The sequence below is a fragment of the Chelonoidis abingdonii genome, chromosome 2, assembly GCF_003597395.2.
Source record: "Chelonoidis abingdonii isolate Lonesome George chromosome 2, CheloAbing_2.0, whole genome shotgun sequence".
Classification (NCBI taxonomy): Eukaryota; Metazoa; Chordata; order Testudines; family Testudinidae; genus Chelonoidis; species Chelonoidis abingdonii.
The window spans coordinates 293,903,251-293,925,119 of NC_133770.1; the positions used below are offsets into that span (position 1 = coordinate 293,903,251).

Consider the following 21,869-nt stretch of genomic DNA (forward strand, 5'->3'; position numbering starts at 1 on the left):
ATGTGGAAAATGTTTCCCTCACTTGGTTCCTTTGTTTCATCTCTCCTTGATGTCTTAAATGTGTTACATTTTCTGCTGGGCTGTCGCCAGGCTGGTCTTAGATTGTCAAGACAATGAAGAAAGCAGGAGACCAGAACAGGCTGCTAGTTGTTTAATTTCCTGCTATTAATGGAGCGTAACCTAAACATCAATGGCAAATGTTTACCTTCGCATTCCTCTGGTCCAGTGTTTTGATGGGTGATAGACAGCACTCTGCCCTTCTCATTCTTGGATTTGCCTTAAGAAGCACCAAAAGGAGCAATGGAGACCGAGAGAAGGATGCTTATCTTTTGTTTGCAACAGCCTGAGTCTATATCAGCCTGAGTCAGTCGAAGTCACTGTCAGATTAACCCTGGATTTTTCTTGGGCATGCCCTGGGCCTGATTTCATCTGTGTGCTTTGTTTCTTGCAGAGGGTGGCCCTCAGATCTGTGCTGAGCGGCACATTCCATCCATGGCCATAGTAAGTGAGAATGAGTACTGTGCCAGCAAGAAAAGGCTAAGGGAGAGGAAGACACTCGGGCCCGGCTTCAGGGCAGCACTTAAGCACATGCTTAAAGTTAAGTAAAACCCCGTGAGACTTAAGTTAAGCACATGTGTAAGTGCTGTCTTGAAGAGAGCTGTTTTCCTGAATCAAAACCTAGATCAGTGGTGGGCAGCCCACAGGCTGCATGCGGCCCACCAGGGTAATCTGATTGCGGGCTGCGAGACACTTCGCTGATGTTGACCGTCTGCAGGCATGGCCCCCCATAGCTTCCAGTTCACCATTCCTGGTTAATAAACAGCAGGATTAAAGCAAACATAAAAATGTACAACATAAGAAAGCATAAGAAAGTACAGTGCACAGTCAACCTGTGGAACTCATTGTCAGGGGTTGTTGTGAAGGCCAAAAGTATAAAAAAGGTTCAAAAAAGAATTAGGTAAATTCACGGAGGACAGGTCCATCAATGGCCATTAGCCAGGATGGTCAGGGACACAACCCCATGCTGGGGGTGTCCCTACATTTCTGACTGCTAGGAGATGAGACTGGACATTATGGGGAGGATCACTCAAGAACGTGCCCTCTTCTGTTCACTCCCTCTGAAGCATCTGGTCCTAGCACTGCCAGAAGGCAGGATACTGGGCTAAATGGACCATTGGTCTGACACCGTATGACCATTCTTATGATCTATTACTACTCAGCAGCTATGGGAGCTCTCCTTTGGTTCCCGTGGCAAAGACCTGCAGTATTACCAACTGGTTAAAAGATAGGAAACAAAGGGTAGGAATAAATGGTCACTTTTCAGAATAGAGAGAGGTAAACAGTGTGTCCCCCAAGGATCTGTACTGAGCTCAGTGAGGTTTAGTGGCCAGAGTCAATAGAGTTGCCCTGCTGGATGGCTTAGCAGCCAGTGGGTGATGGCCTGGGAAGGGGAACCTAGGCCCTCCCTGCTCCACGGGGTCCTGCCAGTGGCAAGTACATTCACCAGTGAGTCAGCAGGGGTCTGTCGACAACACGCTGACTGCCATCAGGACAGCAGCTAGTCCCCCACAGGCTACTTCCTACCGTGATATGCATGGCAACGGTGAGTCTTCTGGATACCTCGGCTGGTGCAGCTCATGGTAGCTCAGACCTCCCTGGGACATCTGCAGGTAGCTGGGCATCTGCCTGGGTTTCAGCGCTTCTGGCTTCCATGGCCTGGGGCTTTGGCTGTTCCCAAGCTGGCACCAGCAACATACATCCTTCCTCTCTGGCAGACCACCCAGACTGAACTGGGCTGCTCCCTTTTATACAAGTACTGTATTTGGTGCATGCCCAGTATGACATGGGGGCGTGGCTTCTTCAGCCCACAATGAGGAGTTAACCCTTCCCCTTCCAGTGTGGGGTGAGTGCACTCCACCAAAGGATCATAGTGGGTCAAAGCTAAATATAAATGAACAGTGTAATACTGTTGCCAAAAGAAAAAAAAAGCAAACATTTTGGGATGAATTAGCAGGAGTATAGTAAGACATAAGAAGTAATTCTTCTGCTGTACTCCTAACTGATTAGGTGTCAGCTGCAGTATTGTGTCCAGTTTTGGGTGCCACATTTCAGGAAAGATGTGGACATATTGGAGAAAGTCCAGAGGAAAGCAACAGTAATGATGAAAGTTCTAGAAAACATGACCTATGAGGGAAGATTGAAAAAATTGTGTTTGTTTAATCTGGAGAAGAGAAGACCGAGAGGGGACATGACAACAGTTTTCAAGTACATAAAATTTGTTACAAGGAGAAGGGAGAAAATTGTTCTCCTTAACCTCTGAGGATAGGACAAGAAGCAGTGGGCTTAAATTGCAGCAAAGGAGATTTAGGTTGGACATTAGGAAAAACTTCCTATCATTGGAATAAGTTGCCTAGGGATGTTGTGGGATCTCTGTCATTGAAAATTTTTAAGAGCAGGTGACAAAAACCCAACAGGGATGGTCTAGATAATACTTAGTCCTACCATAAGTGCAGGGGATTGGACTAGATCAGCGGTTTTCAAACTTTTTTTCTGGGGACCTAGTTGAAGAAAATTGTTGATGCTCATGACCCAGCGGAGCTGGGGATGAGGGGTTTGGGATGTGGGAGGGGATCAGGGCTGGGACAGGGGAATGGGGTGCGGATTTACCTCCGGTGGCTCCTGGTCAGCAGTGCAGCCAGGGGGGAAGAGGCAGGCTTCCCGTCTGCCCTGGCACCACGGACCGCACTGCGCCTGAAGTGGCCAACAGCAGGTCTGGTTCCTAGAAAGAGGTGTGCAAGCGGCTCCACACGGCTCTCGCCAGCAGGCACTGCCCCCCCTCCAGCTCCCATTGACTGGAGCCGGTGCTCGGGGCGGGGGCAGCGTGCGGAGCCCCATGGCCCCCCTGCCAGAAGCCGGAACCGCTATTGTCCACTTCCAGGGCACAGCATGGTGTCGGAACAGGGAGGCACTAGACTGCCTCAGCTGGGCAGCACTGCTGATGGGACTTCTAACGTCCCAGTCAGCAGAGCTGACTAGAGCAACCCAGTGCTTGACATGCCACAACCCAGTACTGGGTTGTGACCTGAACTGTGAAAAACGCTGGACTAGATGACCTCTCGAAGTCCCTTCCAGTCCTGTGATTCTACCATTCTGTGATTCTATAATATATAAATGATGTTACTAATAATATATTATTGCATGCTCCAATATAGAGGGTATGTATGAATATCCCCAAGTCCCATTAAAGTCCATCATCTCTGAAAATCAGGCCCAGATCCTCCTTTATGTGCTAATGGGACTTACGTGCATAAACTCTCCACATCTGAGGGGTGGCAGAAGCCAAGAAATAAAGAGGATGGAAGAAATATCCATTGACTGTATGGAATGGATTGTTGTTCCATTTCTTTTTTGAATGAACAGGATTTAAATGCACACATGGAGGGGGGAGTATAGCTTGTTAAATGTCCAAAAGGAAGTTGGGGGAACTGATGTTTGGAGTCAAGGGTTCTCATGTTGGGCACACATCTGGCATTCAATTGAAGCTTGTTTACCTTGCCTGTTGGAGTGTGTTTGCAATCAAGTTAAACGCTGGTCATTACTAAACTCTGTAGCTCCCCAAACTGAAACATGTCTCTATAAAGAAAAATGTGGAGCCCTGCTCCATGACTAGTACTCTCAAACTCTACAGCAATGCCACTTTGAACTAGCCAACATCCTTCACGAAATAAACATGGCCCACACAGCATGGTAGTAAAAGACAGCTTTATTTCCTGGCCTGCATCACCTGACATATGTCAAGGTTACAGAAGGTTATACGCCTCTGCCACATGACAGAAGTCAGCACCCACTGACTCCAGTGGCTACCGTTTTGCTTAATACAGACCTTCTTGCAATACAAATTGTTTACATCAGATATAAATACACATGACATGTTGCAGATATTCTCTTTGTTAGCCATCAACAACCAGTGGAGGAGGAGATTTCACCGACAGAGATTCTAGATACATTCAAAGAAACCCCAGGAACCAAATCAAAATGGACACCACAGCGTCATGAAGTGTATGGCCTTTACACGAGCTCTTTCGGATGAGCTGTTAATGACCTTTGGAGAATGTCTTCTGCTTTAAATTCCAGGCTTGATTATGTGGAATTTTTCCACTATGATTATTTGTACTTTGGGGCTAAGATCCTGACCCTGCAAGCTGTCCATGTGCATAGCTCCCATTGACTTCACCAGAAGAATCGCATGCAGAAGGCTTTAAGGAGCCAGCCCTACAGTTTCAAACATAGATGTCTGCAAAATATGTGCACTGTGAGGAATGTTGGAAGACACCAAACCACGAAGAAGGAAATAAAGTCCAGGCCAGCCTGACAGAAGAAATACACACATACTGCATCTACAAAAGAGGAATTTAACCTCAGTCCAGGCCAGTGCCTGCCCGGGTACTGGTTTGTGTGTGAAATTTGAACGTGCACAATTACCCACTTTTCACGTGCATGCTTTCCTCAGGCACAATGGCCTGTTTGCATTGCGGGCATCATGTTCAGGCAGAGGATTAGATGCCAAAGAGCTAGATCTTGCTCTGTGTTGTGCAGGTCCATTGTGGGAAGGGAGTGGGTGTGGGCAGCCAGTCATCCCTAGTGCAGTAGTGTTACAGTTGGGGGAGGAGAACCACCTAATGCTCAAGAGACTTTTAAGAGTGGGGCCTGGCGGGTGGTTATCCACTGCCCAGTGGGGTGGGATCTGCTAGTTGGGGGTATGGTTAGATTTCCCCATTCAGTCTGTAGGTTGCAGTGTGTGTTAGCAAGGGCTGCTGCAATGCTCCTTTTCGCAGGAGCGGCAGTGTGCCCAGCACTGCGCCCACTCTGTCCTGCGCCAGCAGGAGTGCTCTGGGAACAGTTGCATGGACACCACCTGGGGCTGCCAAATGTCACGCCTCAAGTGGGGCATGCACGCATCTGGCAGCTGGCGCACACCTTCATGCATCCCGGTGGAGACCTCCTGCATTCATTCCACTGGCAGTAAGTTGCAGTTCCTCTTGGCTGTTATAGGGGTTGCTGTAGTGCAGGTTTCTTGCCATGCTGGCAGCAGACCCATACCCAGGCTCCCGGGAGGAAGTGGTGGTGGCAGCTGGGCCAGGGGAGGAGTGTGTATGTGTGTGTGTGAGGGGGGGGGGGGGAAGCACAATGAAGGATGGCGCTGGAGAGGGCAGAATGGAGGGAGGCTAATGGGGTGATGAGAAGACTAAGAGACACTGCCACAGGTTCCCCCCAACAGTCTCCCCAGGCTGCAAACCCTTATTGCCCAGTCCCCCTTATTCCCCAACAGCCCCAATGATAGACTGATATGGGCCTTCCCCCACCCCCTCCCACACCCCCGTTGCCCCCCAATAGCCCCAACCCCAGGTTGCTACAGGCACCCTGTTCCCCACACCTCCAAGCTCCCTCGCCCATTGGTCAACAATCTCAGGCTCTTCCCCACTGCAGCCCCTTGACCCCCAAGGCCCTGACTCCTTCCCGTACCTTGGTCTTCGCTAAATCGTGCCAACCTCCCCTTGCTCCTAGGCCTGCCAAGAATAGGCTCCTACCTCTGCCCACACCCCCCCGGCCTACTGCCACTTGATTGAGGTGGGGAAGCACCTCGAGGGGGAAATCCCTGACTTCTCCCCACAAGCAAGAAATGGGACACATAAAGCTGCACAAACTCCGCTGCCCCATTCCTTAGCTTGGCTCCCTGTAGCAAGAGCAGAATTTGACCCTAATTTGTAAATTCTGGCATGCAGCTCTCCTTTGCTGGCTCTTGTGCAGAGTCTGCTAGTGGAAATTCCAGTGGGTTCCATTCGAATCCTCTAACTAGTCTCAATTGGTTTCTACTGGTTTAAATTGGAGGGCCAGTAGCCCCAGTAACCAACAGACCAATAGATCCATCGCTCTGTTCCTCAAACCTAGTTAGCCAGGTGGAACCCATTGAAAATGTTTCAAACGGCATTTCCATTAGGAGCATAATCACAGCAATGGTCGTTTTCATTCATGCTGTGGGTCTCGCTGTTTCTCTGGGTTCCTTTTTCATGCTTATGCTTTTTTAATGGTGCAGTATAGAATGCAAATGGTACAGCCGCCAGCCAGCACCATAACACTGAATCCAGGACTTTCATTTGCCCCGATGTTGTGAGTCAAACACTGTGAAGGGATTTTTACAAAGGGTTGACTCGTTTTATGACCCTGCACGATGAAAAAGGCAATTCATGCTCCACGAAGGGTATAAACCTACCTGTCTGCTTTGGGGTGTAAACTGATTGCTGCAGGGGATCAGGAGTGAATTCGTCCCTTCCCAGGAACAACATGGAATTTGAAAGAGATGAAGTTCATCCCTGTGCAGAGGGCACTCAGCATAATTTAAATCCTAAACATAGGTCTTAAATCATGCTAGGGCTCTGCCCTGGGATGGATTTCAACCTAGATTCTTTATGGGGCTGTGGGGTTAGTTGTGGTGGTGGTGGTTGTTGTTGTTGCTTTTCTCTGAAGCCTTAGAGGAAAGGCAGATACAGACTAGTTGGACCAATGGTAGGATCTGGTATAGCAAACCCTAATTTAATGCCGCATCATAAAATAAACTCAAACAAGGCTGACACATCTTCGGATTTCAGTTCTGCTTTTCATCACTACTGAGCTGCTGGAAGAGGGAGCAAATGTGGGAAACAGAGTTTCCAAGAAACCACATATGTTTGGACAGCTTCTTTCCATGCCTGTCTGAAACATAAGGAAACTGGTGATCCAACTGAATAATATGAACCAAGTAATTTCAAATCCTTGCATGTATATATATTCTATAAAGTCATACAAATCCTCTCCTTATGGCTGAAATATTAAGGGTGTGTGTATTGAGGGGAGTGGGGGAGGGAAATATTGTTTTGCATTAGAGTGACTTCCCTGAGGAAATTCAGATGTGTTCGAGAAACATCTGAAGAGCTGCTAGTGACAAGTGGGTTAGATTTATTTTGTCCTGCTTCAGTTCAGTCACCTGAAACGGACAACTCTGCTTGGTGTCTTACATCTTTGCTGTCTCTAGTAACGTGGAAAGCTCAGCAGCAGCTGCGTTACTCAACAACAATATTCCTTCCCAAGGCTGGGAGGCTTTCACAGACAAGAAGAGTGTTTATGGCCTTCTAAGTCCTCCTGCAGTTCGGTAGCTTACTGTCACGTTGCAGTGTGAAACAGTGAAAGAAGACCACAACAGTAACAGATTTGCTGCTTGTAAAACATATATTAAAAGGCAAACAGATCATTCCTGTTGTGAACTGTAATTAATGGACTTTCTTTTGTATTGGTACTAAAGGCACCGAGAGTTCCTTTTTCCAAAAAAACCATAATGTTCTTGAGGGATAAATTCTAACACAGTCGCTCCAAAACTCATATTAGAAACCAAAAGGCCAAGAGCAAAAGTACTTGACAGTTCAGCAGTATTCCACACTGGCTTACTATAGTGTGTCCCTCTAGGAGCTGCTTATATCTGTGTATTGTTTGTTGAAGGTAAGCTCAAAGGGCTGCCTATTGTGTTTGAGAAGGCAATGATTGCATTTGTACCTGAGCCCTTGGAGCTCTTGTTCATAGTGATGATGTCCCCGCTTGTCTGCTCAGGCTCTGACTTCCTGAAGATATTTTTCATGGTTGACTGGAAGTTGTTGGTGACAAAACAGTAGACGATGGGGTCCATGCAGCTGTTGAGGCTACTCAGAGTCACAGTCACATGGTAGACAATTAAGCTGATTTCATGGGGAATGTCTGGGTTGATGGAAATGGCCACCTGGCGCACGTGGAAAGGTGTAAAGCAGATCATGAAGATGATGAGGACGGTGGTGAGGAGCTGAACGGCCCTCATTCGCCTCTCACGGCTCTGGTGCATGAGGCTGGGCTTGGACAGCGCACACATGATCCTAGTGGTGAAGAAGGTGATGATGATGAGTGGAAAGAAATACTCGCAGACCATCAGGGCAAAGATCTTGGCGAGGCAGCATGGTGCGAAGGTTATCGCCATGGTCAGGATGGAGAAAGTGACCACAGTTGCAAAGACCCAGATGAAGACACAGATCCCCTTGGCACAGTTGGGGTTCCTCCACTTACGTGAGGCTTCCACCTGCACAATAGCCAGGTACCGGTCAATGCAGATGCATGTCAAGAAGAGAATGCTGCAGTACATGTTGACGAAGTAGCCGAAGATGTGAACAAAGGAACATTTCAGGCAGTCTCCTGCGGTGTAGTACATGATGATTCGTGTGGGCAAGGAGAAGCCCACCAGTAGATCAGTAACAATCAGATTGATGGTGTAGATGACAGAGGTGGTTTTCATCTTGGTGCGGAAGCAGAACACGTAGAGAGCTAAGCTGTTCAGCACAACGCCCACCAGGAAAATGATACCATTGACCGCCATCAGTGCTATCCACAAGCTGTAATAGTCTTGGTAAAGTTCTTGGTCCATATGGATGAACTTGTGGAACAAGTTGTCCTCATCTGAGCTGCTAGAGTTGGGTGCCCTCGTGGAATTGAGAGGGTTAAGGACCGGTACTCGGGAGGAGGAGGCAGCGTGCATACTCAGTGCTCTGGGGACCTGAAAGAAGGAAGCAACAGCAAAGAGACATTTACAGTCATGTTCATGGGTTCACAGCACAGAACACTGTTGCCTCATTTTGAGGTGTTTTGAAGGTATTTACCCAGGGTTGTGGTGGAGTCTCCATCACTGGCAATTTTAAAATCGAGATGGGGTGTGTTGCTAAAAGATCTGCTCTAGGGATTATTTGAGGGAAGTTCCATATCCTGTGTTACACAGGACGTCAGACTAGATGATCACAATGGTCCCTTCTGGCTTGGGAATCGATGGATAATCATAGCTCCCCAGTGGCCTACAGCCAGACCATCTCAGTCTGCCATCACATCACATCTCACAAACTAAGCAGAATCATGCTGGTGCCCTGAACAGCTTACACTCCATATTTTAAATATGGCCCAACATGATGGGATAACAAACATCAAGGAGGACCAGAGGTACAGCAATAGGCAAAGCCAACGTAGGGTATATTTGGAGCTGTGGGGAGCGGTGAATTCCAGCTTGAGGAGACACACCTTGACTAGCTGTCCTTGAGCTGGCCGACCCAAATACATGCCCATCAGAGACCCTAGGCACTTACTCAGGGCAACTAGCCCCTCCTGCTGCTCCCACTGCCTGGGCTATGCTCTATTTTTAGTCCACTTACAGGATGAGAGCTAGTGCAGGTATGTCTCCTGGAGCTGGGAATCGCACCCCCAGCGCCAAGTTCAGCTGTACCTTTAGGCCTGCACACATCTGTTCAGTTTTTCAAGTGGAGAAGATACCGATCTGTTGACTCACTTATTGCTGGGAGTGGATGAGAGGCATGACCTTTCAGCAGAGTTTCACAGGAATAGTGAGTACGCACTGGGCAGACCAGAGCAGGGAGAGCTTGTTCCTTGCATACAGGTGGTATGATTGATGCCACTGAGAACAGAGATGAGCAAACCATTGTGGAAAAAATGGTCTCCAAATTAGAAGCTTGGGACATGTAGAAATGCTATCTGAGCAAGAATTAGGCAGCTGGTGTGCTTAGAACACAGCCTGTCATGCTGAGCAGTAGTGTCTGAGTGTTTCCTTGTGCTTGTCTGTCTGTATCCACCCTGTGTCTCTTGTCTCATACTTAGATTGCATAAGCTCTTTGGAGAAGAGGCTTGTTGTTTGTTCTGTATTTCTTGTAGAGTAGCAGGGTTGGAAGGGACCTCAGGAGGTCATCTAGTCCAAACCCCTGCTCAAAGCAGGACCAATCCCCAACTAAATCCCCAAATGGCCCCCTGAAGGATTGAACTTACAACGCTGGATTTAGCAGGCCAATGTTCAAACCACTGAGCGATCCCCTTTGCCCGGTGCCTAGAACAATGGGGTCAATGACAGGGCACCTAGCATTATTCTTATACAAATCCATAAATAAATAATAATTAATAAATAAAGTGCCAGACAAGCACAGCAGGTGGGCCTTGGGGCAATGTGGGAACACTAGGCACATCAGCAGTGGTCTGGGGTAAGCTTCTAGCTCTCAAGGTTGTGAAGAAAAGATTGAAAACATGATGTGGGAATAACCAAGACAGCAACATCTGCCTGAGCGTGCAAAGAGCCTGAAACACTTGCTCTGAGAGGCGTAAACTGTCCCATGAATTTCAATGAGGTATTAACTACACCTGGAAGTGACAGCAACATCTGCCTGAGTGTACAAAGACAGCAACATCTCCCTGAGTGTACAAATTGCCTACAGTGGTTGCTTGGAGAGGTGTGAACTATCCCATGGATATCAAGGGGCTGTTAACTACATCTGGAAGTAGCAGGGCCCCTGCCAACACTCCCCCAAAGGAGGATTGCGTGTGGCAGGAGGGGAAAGTGCAGGATGCCCAGCTCATCTAGCCAGGCAGAGACAGCTCAGCAGCCAGCATGAAAATACTGGGACCCTCCCCACTGCCTGGTGCAGTCTGAGTGTAAGAAAGGGCCCCAGATCACTACCCCGTCCCTGCCTCACTTCCTTCCTTTGCTACTCCAAATGGAGGGGTGAGGCCATGGAGAAGTGATGGTGCCACAGCTTGGGGGTGAGCCACTGGGGCACTGTGTCTGCCTAGAGCTTTGTGTCGTCTTGCGGGTGGGTCATCTAGGGGTTGAGTGGGAGCAGAGAAGTGAGCTTTAGGGGTGATGCTGTATGGTGGAACTATCACCAAACTTGATTGCCCATTAAGAACACTTCACGCTCACCATGGGCCATCATTCCACCTAGATAAATCTTCCTGTGACCACCTTAGCATGGATATGGCCAGTGGCTTTCCCTGTGAGTCAGCAAGCCAGGTAAGGGCATGTGACATGCTCCTGAGACTCTGGACTCCATCTTGTGCCAGTGATTTCCCACAAACTGCACTGTGAACTTTGTTTGGGACTGTACGTTTCCAGGTACATGGCTAAAGGTATAAAAGACCTCTGAAATGACTCCATTTTGCCTCTTACCTTCTCTGATTCTCTGGACTGTGGATTTACAACTAAAAGGAGCATATTGGACTATGGACTGAGGACCTTCCAATCTTTCGGAAGTTACCAGAGACTACAAGTCTGCAGTCTATACCATCATTGCTACAAACCTGATCTAAGAACGTTGGCATTATTGTAGGTATATGATTCTATTAACCATATTAACTCTCTTCTTCTTTTCTTTATGCATAAACCACTAGATTTTAGTTACTAAAGGATGGGCAGCAGCATGGTTCTTGTATATTGACCTGGCTGCGTGGGTGATCTCTTGAGACCAGAAGAACCCTTTGCAGGGCCGGCGCTTCCATTTAGGTGACCTAGGCAATGGCCTAGGGCGACAGAATTTTTGGGGGGCGCTATTTTGCCGGGGGGGGGGGCGGCACGCGGCTCCGGGGGCCCTACCGCAGTCATGCTGGCGGATGGTCTGCTGCTGTGGTGGCTCTGGTGGAGCTGCCGCAGTCGTGCTGGCGGATGGTGTGCTGGTCTAAAGGCTCCGGCGGACCTACCGCAGTCATGCCTGTGGCAGGTCCACCGGAGCCTTTAGACCAGTGGACTGCCTGCCGGCACGACTGCGGCAGCTCCACTGGAGCCGTGGGGGGCGGCGAAATGGCCGTCCACCTAGGGCGTCAGAAACCCTGGCGCCGCTCCTGATCCTTTACCTGATGAAATTGGAAGTCCAGTGTCTGGGTGGAGCGATAAGGCCTGGAATGCCTAAGGAGGCTCCATTTTTGACTTCTTGTTAACCAGTGTGGTGAGACCGAAGTTTACTTTTATTACTGGCTTGGTACAATCTAATGATAGAGTTAACCATCTGTTTGAGGTGTGCCTGCCCTATTTCTGAGCAGTTTGTCCTCAATTTGGTATTCTCAGCTGTGACCCACTGAGGCACGGGAACGGATGGGAACAGGGAGAAGTGCCCAGATGAGTATGCCTGAGGCCGAGCCTTGCTTCCGGTGCTCTGATCTGTGTCCGGGATGGGCAGATCGAGGGTCTGGGTTCTTCAGCTACAGTCAGATAGTTGCCAAGCTGTTACCTTTGCCATAAAAATAAGGAACAGCTTCATTTTACAGTCAAGACCCAGTAGGCTGTGTAGCAGCTTCTAGAGCTCTGTAGACATAGCAACATCAGCCTTGAGATTCCAAACCAAACTGCTGCTGCCAGGGTCCGACAGTTTAATTTTCAAATCATTCCCGGCTTACCCACTGTTTTAAACATATTGATATAAAAACTATATACACGGAAATTTGGCTGATTGAAATAAGTGGTTTGAAAAACATCTGAAATACTTCAAATCAGCCTTGTGGGACCTGGGGGTTAATGCCCCCGCCCTCCCCGAGCATCAGCCTGGATCAGCAGAGGATGATAATGAAAGCCCTGGGCCAAGCGAGCTTAAAGCACATGAGATCAAAGAATAAACTTAGTAATAAAAGGATAAATGGACACAAATCAGATATTAGGAATGGCAATATACAAAAACCTGTAGGAAAGCACTTCAACCTCCCTGGCCACACTATAGCAGACCTTAAGGTGGCCATCCTGCAGCAAAAAAACTTCAGGACCAGACTTCAAAGAGAAACTGCTGAGCTTCAGTTCATCTGCAAATTTGACACCATCAGCTCTGGACTAAACAAAGACTGTGAATGGCTTGCCAATTACAGAACCAGTTTCTCCTCCCTTGGTTTTCACACCTCTACTGCTAGAACAGGGCCTCATCCTCCCTGATTGAACTAACCTCATTATCTCTAGCTTGCTTGTTAGCATATATATACCTGCCCCTGGAAATTTCCACTACATGCATCTGACAAAGTGGGTATTCACCCACGAAAGCTCATGCTCCAAAACGTCTGTTAGTCTATAAGGTGCCACAGGATTCTCTGCTGCTTTTAGTAATGTGAGAAACTTAGATGTAAACATGTTTTCCAGAATTAACAGAACACTAAATATCCTTGGGGATCCCGTCAGAGAAGGGGAGACGTCCTGTGCAATCTGGAGAAACGTTGGAAAGGTTTCTAGAAAGGTCAGTGCTCTTCTAAGTGAGCTGTGGAGCATTTGAAGAGATTCTCTACATGTGCTCAACCACTCGGCTGCTCATGAGAAACTCTTGGAAACAGAACCAGCTTCGCTTTGCCTGCAGGAAGCTCCTATTAATAGATAGCCCTGTAAAATGCAACCTAATGAGCAGAGCTGATTGGAAATTCACCAGTGGAATGGGTTTCCATCCGGGAATGCCAATAGCTGCAATGCTTTGCAGAAGTGGTTCTGGGGACTGCAGGCTTCTAGGTTTCCAGCTCTTTGGCAGCCTATCTGGGGGTCTGATGGAAAGCTGGGAACCTGGAAGTCCTGGGAGCACTGGCTCCCAAGCTCCCTGGATTGTGGTTCTGGGGCAGTATGGAATTCCAGGGCTTCTACCGTCAGTCCATGAGGCAGATGTACCCTGAACCGGAGATTTCAGGATTCGTGGCTCTGGGGTAGCCCACGAAGGGCATGGCCCTGGAGGTGGGGATTCCAGAAGTCTCAAGGTTCGCAGCTCTGGGGAAGTCAGTAAGAATTTCAAAATTGTTGGGTTTTGTTCCAAAGCGCAGCAAAACCAAATCTGAAATATCAAAATGCTTCATGAAACAGACTCCCCTTTCTCTGCCCGGCTCCGATAAGGAGAGCTAAAAATGATCTGCTTTGTCTGACCTTCCCCCCCATAATTTCCTGCCACTGTGAAAATTTAAATAATTAAAAGTCTAAAAAAAAATGCTTTAAAATGAACATCGATATTATCTGTTGAAATGATAAAAAAATAGAAATCCAGTTCTGCTCTGTCTCGATAAGAAAGTTTCTACCTGAGTCTGAAATACAGGCCGACACAGTCTCTATTCTGCCTCTCAAACTCAAACTGAGGGTGGCAATGGCATTTTAATTTATTTTAAAGTAAGGACAGAATTAAACGAATGAGACCAAAGGCCTAATCCAAAGCCCACGAAAGTCAAAGAAACACTCCCGCTGGAGTTGGATCAGACCCCAAGTAAGAGTCAGATACAATGCAAACAAGAGAATACAAATCAGAAGCACCGACACAGTAATCCAAATCAAGAGAAAGCAGAACACCGGAGACAGACGCCTTCAGACAATCACGGCACCAAAGATATTTCATTGTAATTTACATTGGGCAGTGAGACGAGCGCTTGGGAATTGTGACAGCCAAATTTGAATTGTTAGCTGCCCTGGGTCATGTGATCCGATTTGCTCATCGTCTCTAGGCATCCAGTTTAGTTTTAAATGTCCCAAGTTCTGATCTTCCACTACTGGTCCTGTGAGATTTTTCTTCAGCCTTACGGTCCAATATTCTCCCTACATTTTCCTTTGCTCCAGTTCAGTTCATTACACCGAGTTAGCAACATGCCTCGTTATCATTAAAATTAAGAGCAACATAAGTCTGCATAGTTCTTTACAGACAAATGAAATGGACGTGCCCCGGCCTTGAGGAATATTGTTCAGATACCCCTAGATACTTGAGGCAAATCATATGGCTTGTCCACCTAGCCCCAGTTTAAAGTGAAGCAAACTCTTGGCCTTTGCAGCCCTAGCATCCAAAAGGTGGCAGGTAACCTTGTGTCTGCCAAAGTGAACTTACAGTGTTGGTTTTTTGTAAGGAAAAGTCCAACATGGTTGGTTTAGATCTGTTCACCCTGCCTCTGCTTGTCTCCATGGAAAAGGGAAGGATCTGTGTCAGGGAAAATTAGATACAGGATGGCCGGGAGATGGCTTCTATTTGGGGTCCCTTTGTGCCTGCCTAGGTACCAATGTCGCAGTAACAAAGCCAGAAGGGTTACGCCAAAGGTTTCCTCGCTAGCAGGCATTGCAAAAGCCGCAGATTGGGCCCCAAGCGAAAGAGAGCTTGCTCTTTCTCCAGATCAGAATTGAAATGGTTACAGAAGATTTGTAATATAAGAGTGGACTTTTATTGTTGGGTCACATTCCATTATTTTTCTACCCCCATTGCTTGGTAATATGCATTAGGAATTGGGGAGCTGGTAAGCCAAAAAACTAAAAACCGTCCACTCATTTTTAAAAAGGAGGTGGCTCTGGACCAAAATCCCAGTTAATATTACTCAGTACTCTTCAGCTGTAGAGCTCCGAGGGCTTGACAAAAGGTATATTGTCCTCTGTAAAATGGGGATATTGAGGCACAGAGGGGCAAAGACCCAGGTTTCTGTAGGTGTTTAAGCACTGCGGCACTCAACTTTGTAACGCCCACCTGATTTAGGAGCCTAAGTCTAATTTTCCACAAGTGGCTTAGGCACACAAGAGCCTAAATCCCATTGATTGCCAATGGGATTGTGGCTCCTAAGTGCCTATGTCCCTTTTGAAAATGAGACTTAAGCCCGTAACTCCATTAGGCATTGCAATGCTGAGTGCAGCAATCCCCAAACACCTTTAGCAAGCTAGTCCAATGTGACTTGCTGAAGGGCGAAGAGAAAGTCAGTGGCAGAGTCAAGATTCTCCAGAGGTCTCCCAGGTCTCCTTATTTCAAATCTGGTGTGGAGGCGGGGCAGGGGTGAGCTGCTTCACTTCTCCCGCCTCCCAGGCATGCGGCACCAATCAGCTTAGGTGCCGCACACCTGGGAGGTGGGAGAAGTGAAGCAGTGACGGCGTGCTTGGAGTGCTCGTGCACAGAGCAGGTGTGAGCTGTAGCGGGGGGGGTGCCTCAGGGTGGAGGGTGGGGGGTGGGGAACTGCCACAAGGGGGGCACCTCAGGGCAGAGGGGGAGAGCTGCCGCAAGGGGGGCGCCTCAGGGAGGAAGGGGGGAGCTGCCGTGGGGGGGGTGCCTCAGGGCAGTAGTGTGGGGGGGCGAGGGCGCAAGGTGGAAGTTTCACCTAGGGCACGAAACATCCTTGCACGGGCCCTGTCTGTAGCAGGCAGGTAGGCAAGACGAGGACTGGGAAAAGGAGAAAAAAAAGTCTTAGGGTTGCTATTGTTTTCCTTTTTCTGATCAAGCTCCTTGTTCAGTGTTAGAAGATCAACTCTCTTTTCAATTCTTTATCCTTGACCCATGCCCTGGGCTGATTCCATCAGGATTTGTGCCAGGTAGGAAACAGATGGATGCTTTGCTGGACCAGACCCTAAAGTCTCTTTCCCTGTTGTGTGCATGCTTGGCACTACGTTAGCTTATTTCTCATGGCTAGCTCAGCCCTGGAACTGTCGAGCTGCTCCCAGCAGGGCAGAGTCGACCACCAGGTTTTCATTCACTGCATTTTTAGTTTTGCTTCTGCAGCAAACACCGACTTCAGCCTCAGCTTTAGAGGCCTGATCCAATGCTTAGCAAAGACCAGAGAAGTCTTTTCACTGACTACCTTGGTCTTTGGATCAGGTCCTCTGATGTGAAGCGGGATGCAGAAGACAGGCAGCCAGGGGGAATGAACCAAGCTCTGTTGTAGCAGCACTTGCACTATGAAAGGGTTATTTAGTGGCATATGCAGACAGGATCTTGGCATGGGGGCACAGAGAGAGGGAACGAGAGAACCATATGCTGCGACAGCCAAGACTGAAAAGAACATTAACAAACAAGCCAGAGTGTAATTAAAATAAACAGTCAAAGTTAATGCTTTGGCTTTTTCCCGTCTCACAGTCCTGAATCCGAACAGCTGGGCGAATTCCCACCCCTCACCCACCTCCTGCCTTCGAACGTTACGCAGCTCTCTGGGAATGGCTTCAGTGTGTGTTTAGCTTTGCAGCAGCTCTGTGTTTAAATTTCCTCCAGTGATTTATCATCTTATTTATAAACAAAGGGTTAAACCTGGTCTCTTTCGATTTAAAATGGTCAGATCCGCGTGCTGGCAAGTTCTTTCTCAACTATGGCTCAAACTGGCCAAATATGGTATATTTTGTAGACAGAGCACAGAGGACAGCTTTTATGCCATGTGTTTCTCAGTGAGCTTGAACAGGATGGCTATGCTGCAGACTGCCAGCAGAATACCCTGGGTTCAGAACTGTTCAGAAGAAAGGAAACTAGCTAAACTAACCCGGGGGAAGCTCACGGGCTTTGTGGAATGTGCTGGTTTCTCTAGGGGACAATAACTAACTAAAAGATAACTAAAAGAACCATCTCTAAGTGGCACCCTTGTTGGCATTCTTAGCAGACGCTAAGGTCTGGATGCACCAGAGCGGCCGAAGGTATTTAGGACCCTAAAGATGCAGATAGACACAGTGAGATTTTTAAAAGTGCTTAACTCCTATTGAAAGCAATGGGAATTAGTCACCAAGATGCTTCTGAAAAGCTTGCCAGACACCTAGCTGCACCTTTAGGTGCCTAGAATCGCTTTAAAAATCTGTCCCTGGCTGATCACAATCACCCCTAAAATGGTCCCTATCGTATCAGAGTTGAGGCAGGTTGGCTGGGGCTGAATGGGGGAAAATTGCCTTTACCAAACTCAGTGTCCATTCTGTGGTGGGAGAATTTCAATACTCAGGAACGGCAGTAAAGCACTTTTCACACTTGTTCACATGTATACACTCTCTCATACAAAACACTATGTTACACAAGCATCAGGCTTGTAGAATGAACCTCTGCAAAGTGAGAAAGCTGCAGGTAAGGTTACGCACACCGCATTAACTCTAGCCAGGCTTGTTCTTTCACCTAGGACTCTGGTTAAAAAAAACGCCATTTCAAGTCTTTTTTAAAACTCAGGCCCTGTCTACTACATCTGCAGAGAAGACAATTTTCAAGCCTTCATAACAAAGTCAAATCAACCCCCTCTTTTATTTTTTTTAAACCAGAACACTCCAATGACTTTCTTTTCTGTTAGGGCTATTTCCGTGCCAAATTCAACTTTCCCCAGTTGCCAAGCTTCCCAAGTACGTTGGCATTTCGAGCTCTTCAAAAGAGTCACAAGTGTTTTATAAATGGAGAAATATTTTGCTCAAACGTAAATAACCTTAAGGAAAAAAGCAAGGCCCTGAAAGTTTCGTTCTGATGGGCGAAAGGTTTGGAAGTTGGAAAGGAACTGAAAAGGGGGTTGGAATGGAAGTACTCATGGACCTTGCAGAGGGATAGGTCAGTGGTTTGAGCATTGGCCTGCTAAACCCTTTGAGGGGGCCATTTAGGGATCTGGGGCAAAAATCTGTTAGGGACAGTACCTGGTCCTGCTGTGAAGGCAGGGGACTGGACTCGATGACCTTTCAAATCCCTTCCAGCTCTATGAGCTAGGTATATCTCCATTAAAAAAAAAAAATTAGTCACTCTCTCTGCTGGCACACTGGGGTTTGAACTGCAGAGCTAAAAGCATGACCGGCTACAACTTGAACAAAAGAGCCAAACTTCTGTAGCTTGTGGCTTTAATGACTCATTACCTCTGTGGATCAGCATAGCATGGCACCTCCAACACACATTGAGCGGTGAGTTACACGTGCATGCAGTGGTAGACAGTCTCTGCTCCTCAGAGCTGGCAGTCCAGAGCCAGATTCTGTCATCTGACCCACAAGGATGCAGGATCCTTCACAGATCAGATTGCAGGAGTGTCCGATCAGAAAACTATACCTATGTTCCAGCAGTTACATATCCTAACATCCCATTAGTGTTATGCTGAAGACCGAAAGGGATTTTTGTCAATTAAAAGAAGGCGAATTCAGTTTTTCAGAATTATTTTTTTAAAGTGTAATCAGGCTATCCAGTTGGGCACAGCTGCATTCTTTCTGAAAGCAGGCTAGAAGCTGATGCTCTGGCGAAATATCAGCAGTGCTAGACACTCTGGAGACTCTCTATTTAAAACCCAGAAAGAGCTACACTCCTCCAGCTCTGTCATAGCTCAAGCATGGAAAATATGGAATGAAGCTTGTGAAAATACAGATCCGCATATTGGGAAATATTCATGGGCTTGTCTATCATTATGTCTATTTTGCAGTGGTGTAACTCCACTGACTTCAACAGAGGTACTCTTGATTTACACTAGTAGAAGTGAAGGAAGAAGAAGACCTATATATACATATATATATATATAGAGAGAGAGAAATATGTCATTCACCTGTCACTAAATATACACACACAATGGTCGGTGCTGTTAAGAGTTTGTTCTTATGATAAATCAGAAATGGTTACATTACACAGGTCGCCTATTTCAGTGCCAATAAAGCCTTCAAGCCACCACAGACTTGTGTATGCCACATTTTAGAGAAGAGTTACTCCTGAAATGTTTAGATTTTTCAGACATCTTATTGATGCCATGGTATTTTGTATGTCCCTCTTCCTGTAAAGTCTTGGGTTAAGCAGCACATTTTCATATCTGTACAAATTATCTATTAAGTTCTCCCATTATGATTTTGAAGGTTCAATATCTCACAATCTGACAGAGCTAGAAACAAACACCATCTACCACTGGGAAGCATTGGAATGACATATCTCTAGTGGACACAACGTTAATCTCTAGATCGGATATTGTGTGGGAATACAGACCTCATTGATCCAGGACTGAGATCTGTCAGTCGCTGTCAAGGGATCAGCATAACTGGGGGGGAAAGTCCATGTCTGTGAGGAAGACAGGCCTTTTTGTAACAGGTTCTTTATTATTTTAGAAAAGGGGCTGCTTTCAGAAAGAAGCTCACAGATTTTGAATGCTAATAGTACACCTGCTAGGGATGGATTAGTGAGCAGACTGGAGGGCGAGAAACATATCTCATGTTGTGATGTCCATCATCTCTCTCTCTAACTCTATTCCGTAGTAACTCCTTACAAGAGGCAAAAGACATCGGTGCAATACCTTTTGGAAAGGGGAGGTTCTTTTATTTGAAAGACCTCTGAGCTATGAGCCATTTGTGTATTAAGGTGAAGTTCTTCTCTTTATTTTTCTCTAGCTGCTTGGCTGCTCTTACAGGCCTGAGCAGAATTGGCTGGGGATGTGAATGGCAGAGCCTTTCAACAGGGAGTTACGTTTGGTCCCTTAACTTTCTTGCCCAGGGTTATGTGCCAAACAAAGGCAGATCTATGAGAATCACTCCATCAGCATGTCATCCAACATATGACCTCCCCACATAGGCTTCCTGTATTTTAGTCATTGCCAGTAGAGAGAACAGTATTGGCCACTCCAGAGTTTGGTTCAAACGCTGAGTGAAAGTGCAGAGGGCACAGTGTACCCTGAATGCTCATCAAAATGCTTCATTCTTATATGGCAATTTCATCCCTTGATCTCCAAGTGTTTTGTTAGCACCCTTATCCTCTTTCTACTGACTGGGAAACTGAGGCACATGTCAGGTCAATGGCACAGCTGGGAAGAAACTGCACATTTTATGACTCCCAATCAACTGTCCTTTCCATTGGACTGGACTGCCTTCGTATTTCTCTCTCTGTAGATCGATAATAAAGATTCCACAGGAAATAAACTTTTGCTTGGTTGAATTCCCAAATGTTTGAGTCTCAGCTCTTTTTAGTGAAATTTTCATCTCTTGTTTCATAGGATTTTAGCACTAGACACATGCCAGGCTTGCTGCAGTTCCAACCAACTGTATGGGCTTTGCAAGTTTAATCTTTGCCAAGGAAAATGTTTGAAATGAGCAACGGGTGGAGTATTTTACCCAGAATTTCCCACTAGTAGCAGCCATAGCAAAAGGGCATGTCAAGTGACCATGGTGAAGTGTTTTTTCTGATAGTGACCTAGGCACTTTATGAAAAGAAGGAAAGCATCATTTTTCTGAAAGGTTCTGTCACTTTCTGCTGCGCCATCAAGCTTAGGCCTGCATCGTTCTCCAGCCCTCAGCAAGCCTAGCTTTCTGTACCAGGTGTTAAGAGCCAGTGCACAGAGCATCACAGCCTTCCTACTTTTTAATCCATATAAGCCAACTTAAACGAGAATTCACGTTTAACAACAAAATACAGACCAAAACAGTGACAGATCTGCGATACCTTTCACACGAGCAATGCAAAGCCCTTTGTAAACCTTAAATAATTCTCACTGTGTGTTAGGTAAATGCCCTGTGAAGCAGATAAATCTGGTGATATTATTTTACAAACTGAGCTGCAGAGAAGTTCAGGGGATGTGCACAAGGCCACACAGAACTGTCAGGAACCAAGTCTGGCCGGGACTCATTCCCCCTTCATGGGCAATCAGGGACTCAACCAAAACCAGAGAGTTACTCCAGTGGGAAAATCAAGACCAGGTGAGTTTATATACCTCACTGTTTAGTGTTCACTACACCTGTTCTTCTACTCCCAATCCATGGACAAGCTGAGTCTGCTACAGCTGCCTGTGATGGGACTCTCAAACTCACAGCACTCGATTGCTGAGTGACCAAGCAGAGTTGATTCACTTACTTTAAACCTTTTCTGAAACTACTTCAGTCATTCTCCCTGGCTAATAACTGATCATTGTTCATCAGAACAGTAATTATTATGTGCTGCCTCAGAAGTGACAGGCTGACTTACCTCTGATCTGCTTTCCTCTTTTGCCCACACAGGAGCCCTGGTTAAGAAAATTCCCTGGCAGAACTGAACATTATCCGGAAAGGAGGCATCGGTTATGAGCAGCAGAGCAGCTGGAGTGACTACAGAAGATGAAGAAATGCCTAATCTCTCTCTCTCTCTTCCCCCCACTCTCTCTAAATATAGCATTGAAACCAAGAGGAAAAAATATACTAAAAAAAAAAATTCCACTTCTTGCCTTCAGCATTCAGAATTTCTTCTCAAACATCTGGCTTCTTGCCCAAGTCTGCCTGAAATTTATGAAGCGTTAGAAATGTCGGAGAGGATTTAAGACCTTCCCCATGGAATAATCCCTATGCATCTCTACTCAATAAATCTCTGCTTCCATTGCCATGGGTAGGTTTCCTA

General features: G+C 46.9%; 1 protein-coding gene across 1 annotated transcript; it reads right to left on the reverse strand.

Annotated features, from left to right (window-relative positions):
* Positions 1-5,578: 5,578 nt before the first annotated feature.
* Positions 5,579-21,608, reverse strand: GPR20 (G protein-coupled receptor 20). Its single transcript, XM_032771749.2, has 2 exons — positions 21,465-21,608; positions 5,579-8,605 (listed from the first exon to the last, which is right to left on the reverse strand). Exon 2 carries the CDS (start codon positions 8,585-8,587, stop codon positions 7,505-7,507), a length of 1,083 nt encoding a protein of 360 aa, XP_032627640.1. The 5' UTR covers positions 8,588-8,605; positions 21,465-21,608; the 3' UTR covers positions 5,579-7,504.
* Positions 21,609-21,869: the final 261 nt, after the last annotated feature.

Coding starts and splice junctions, on each gene's coding strand:
- GPR20 (XM_032771749.2), bottom strand. CDS start 8,587: ATGCACGCTGCCTCCTCCTCCCGAGTACCGGTCCTTAACCCTCTCAAT.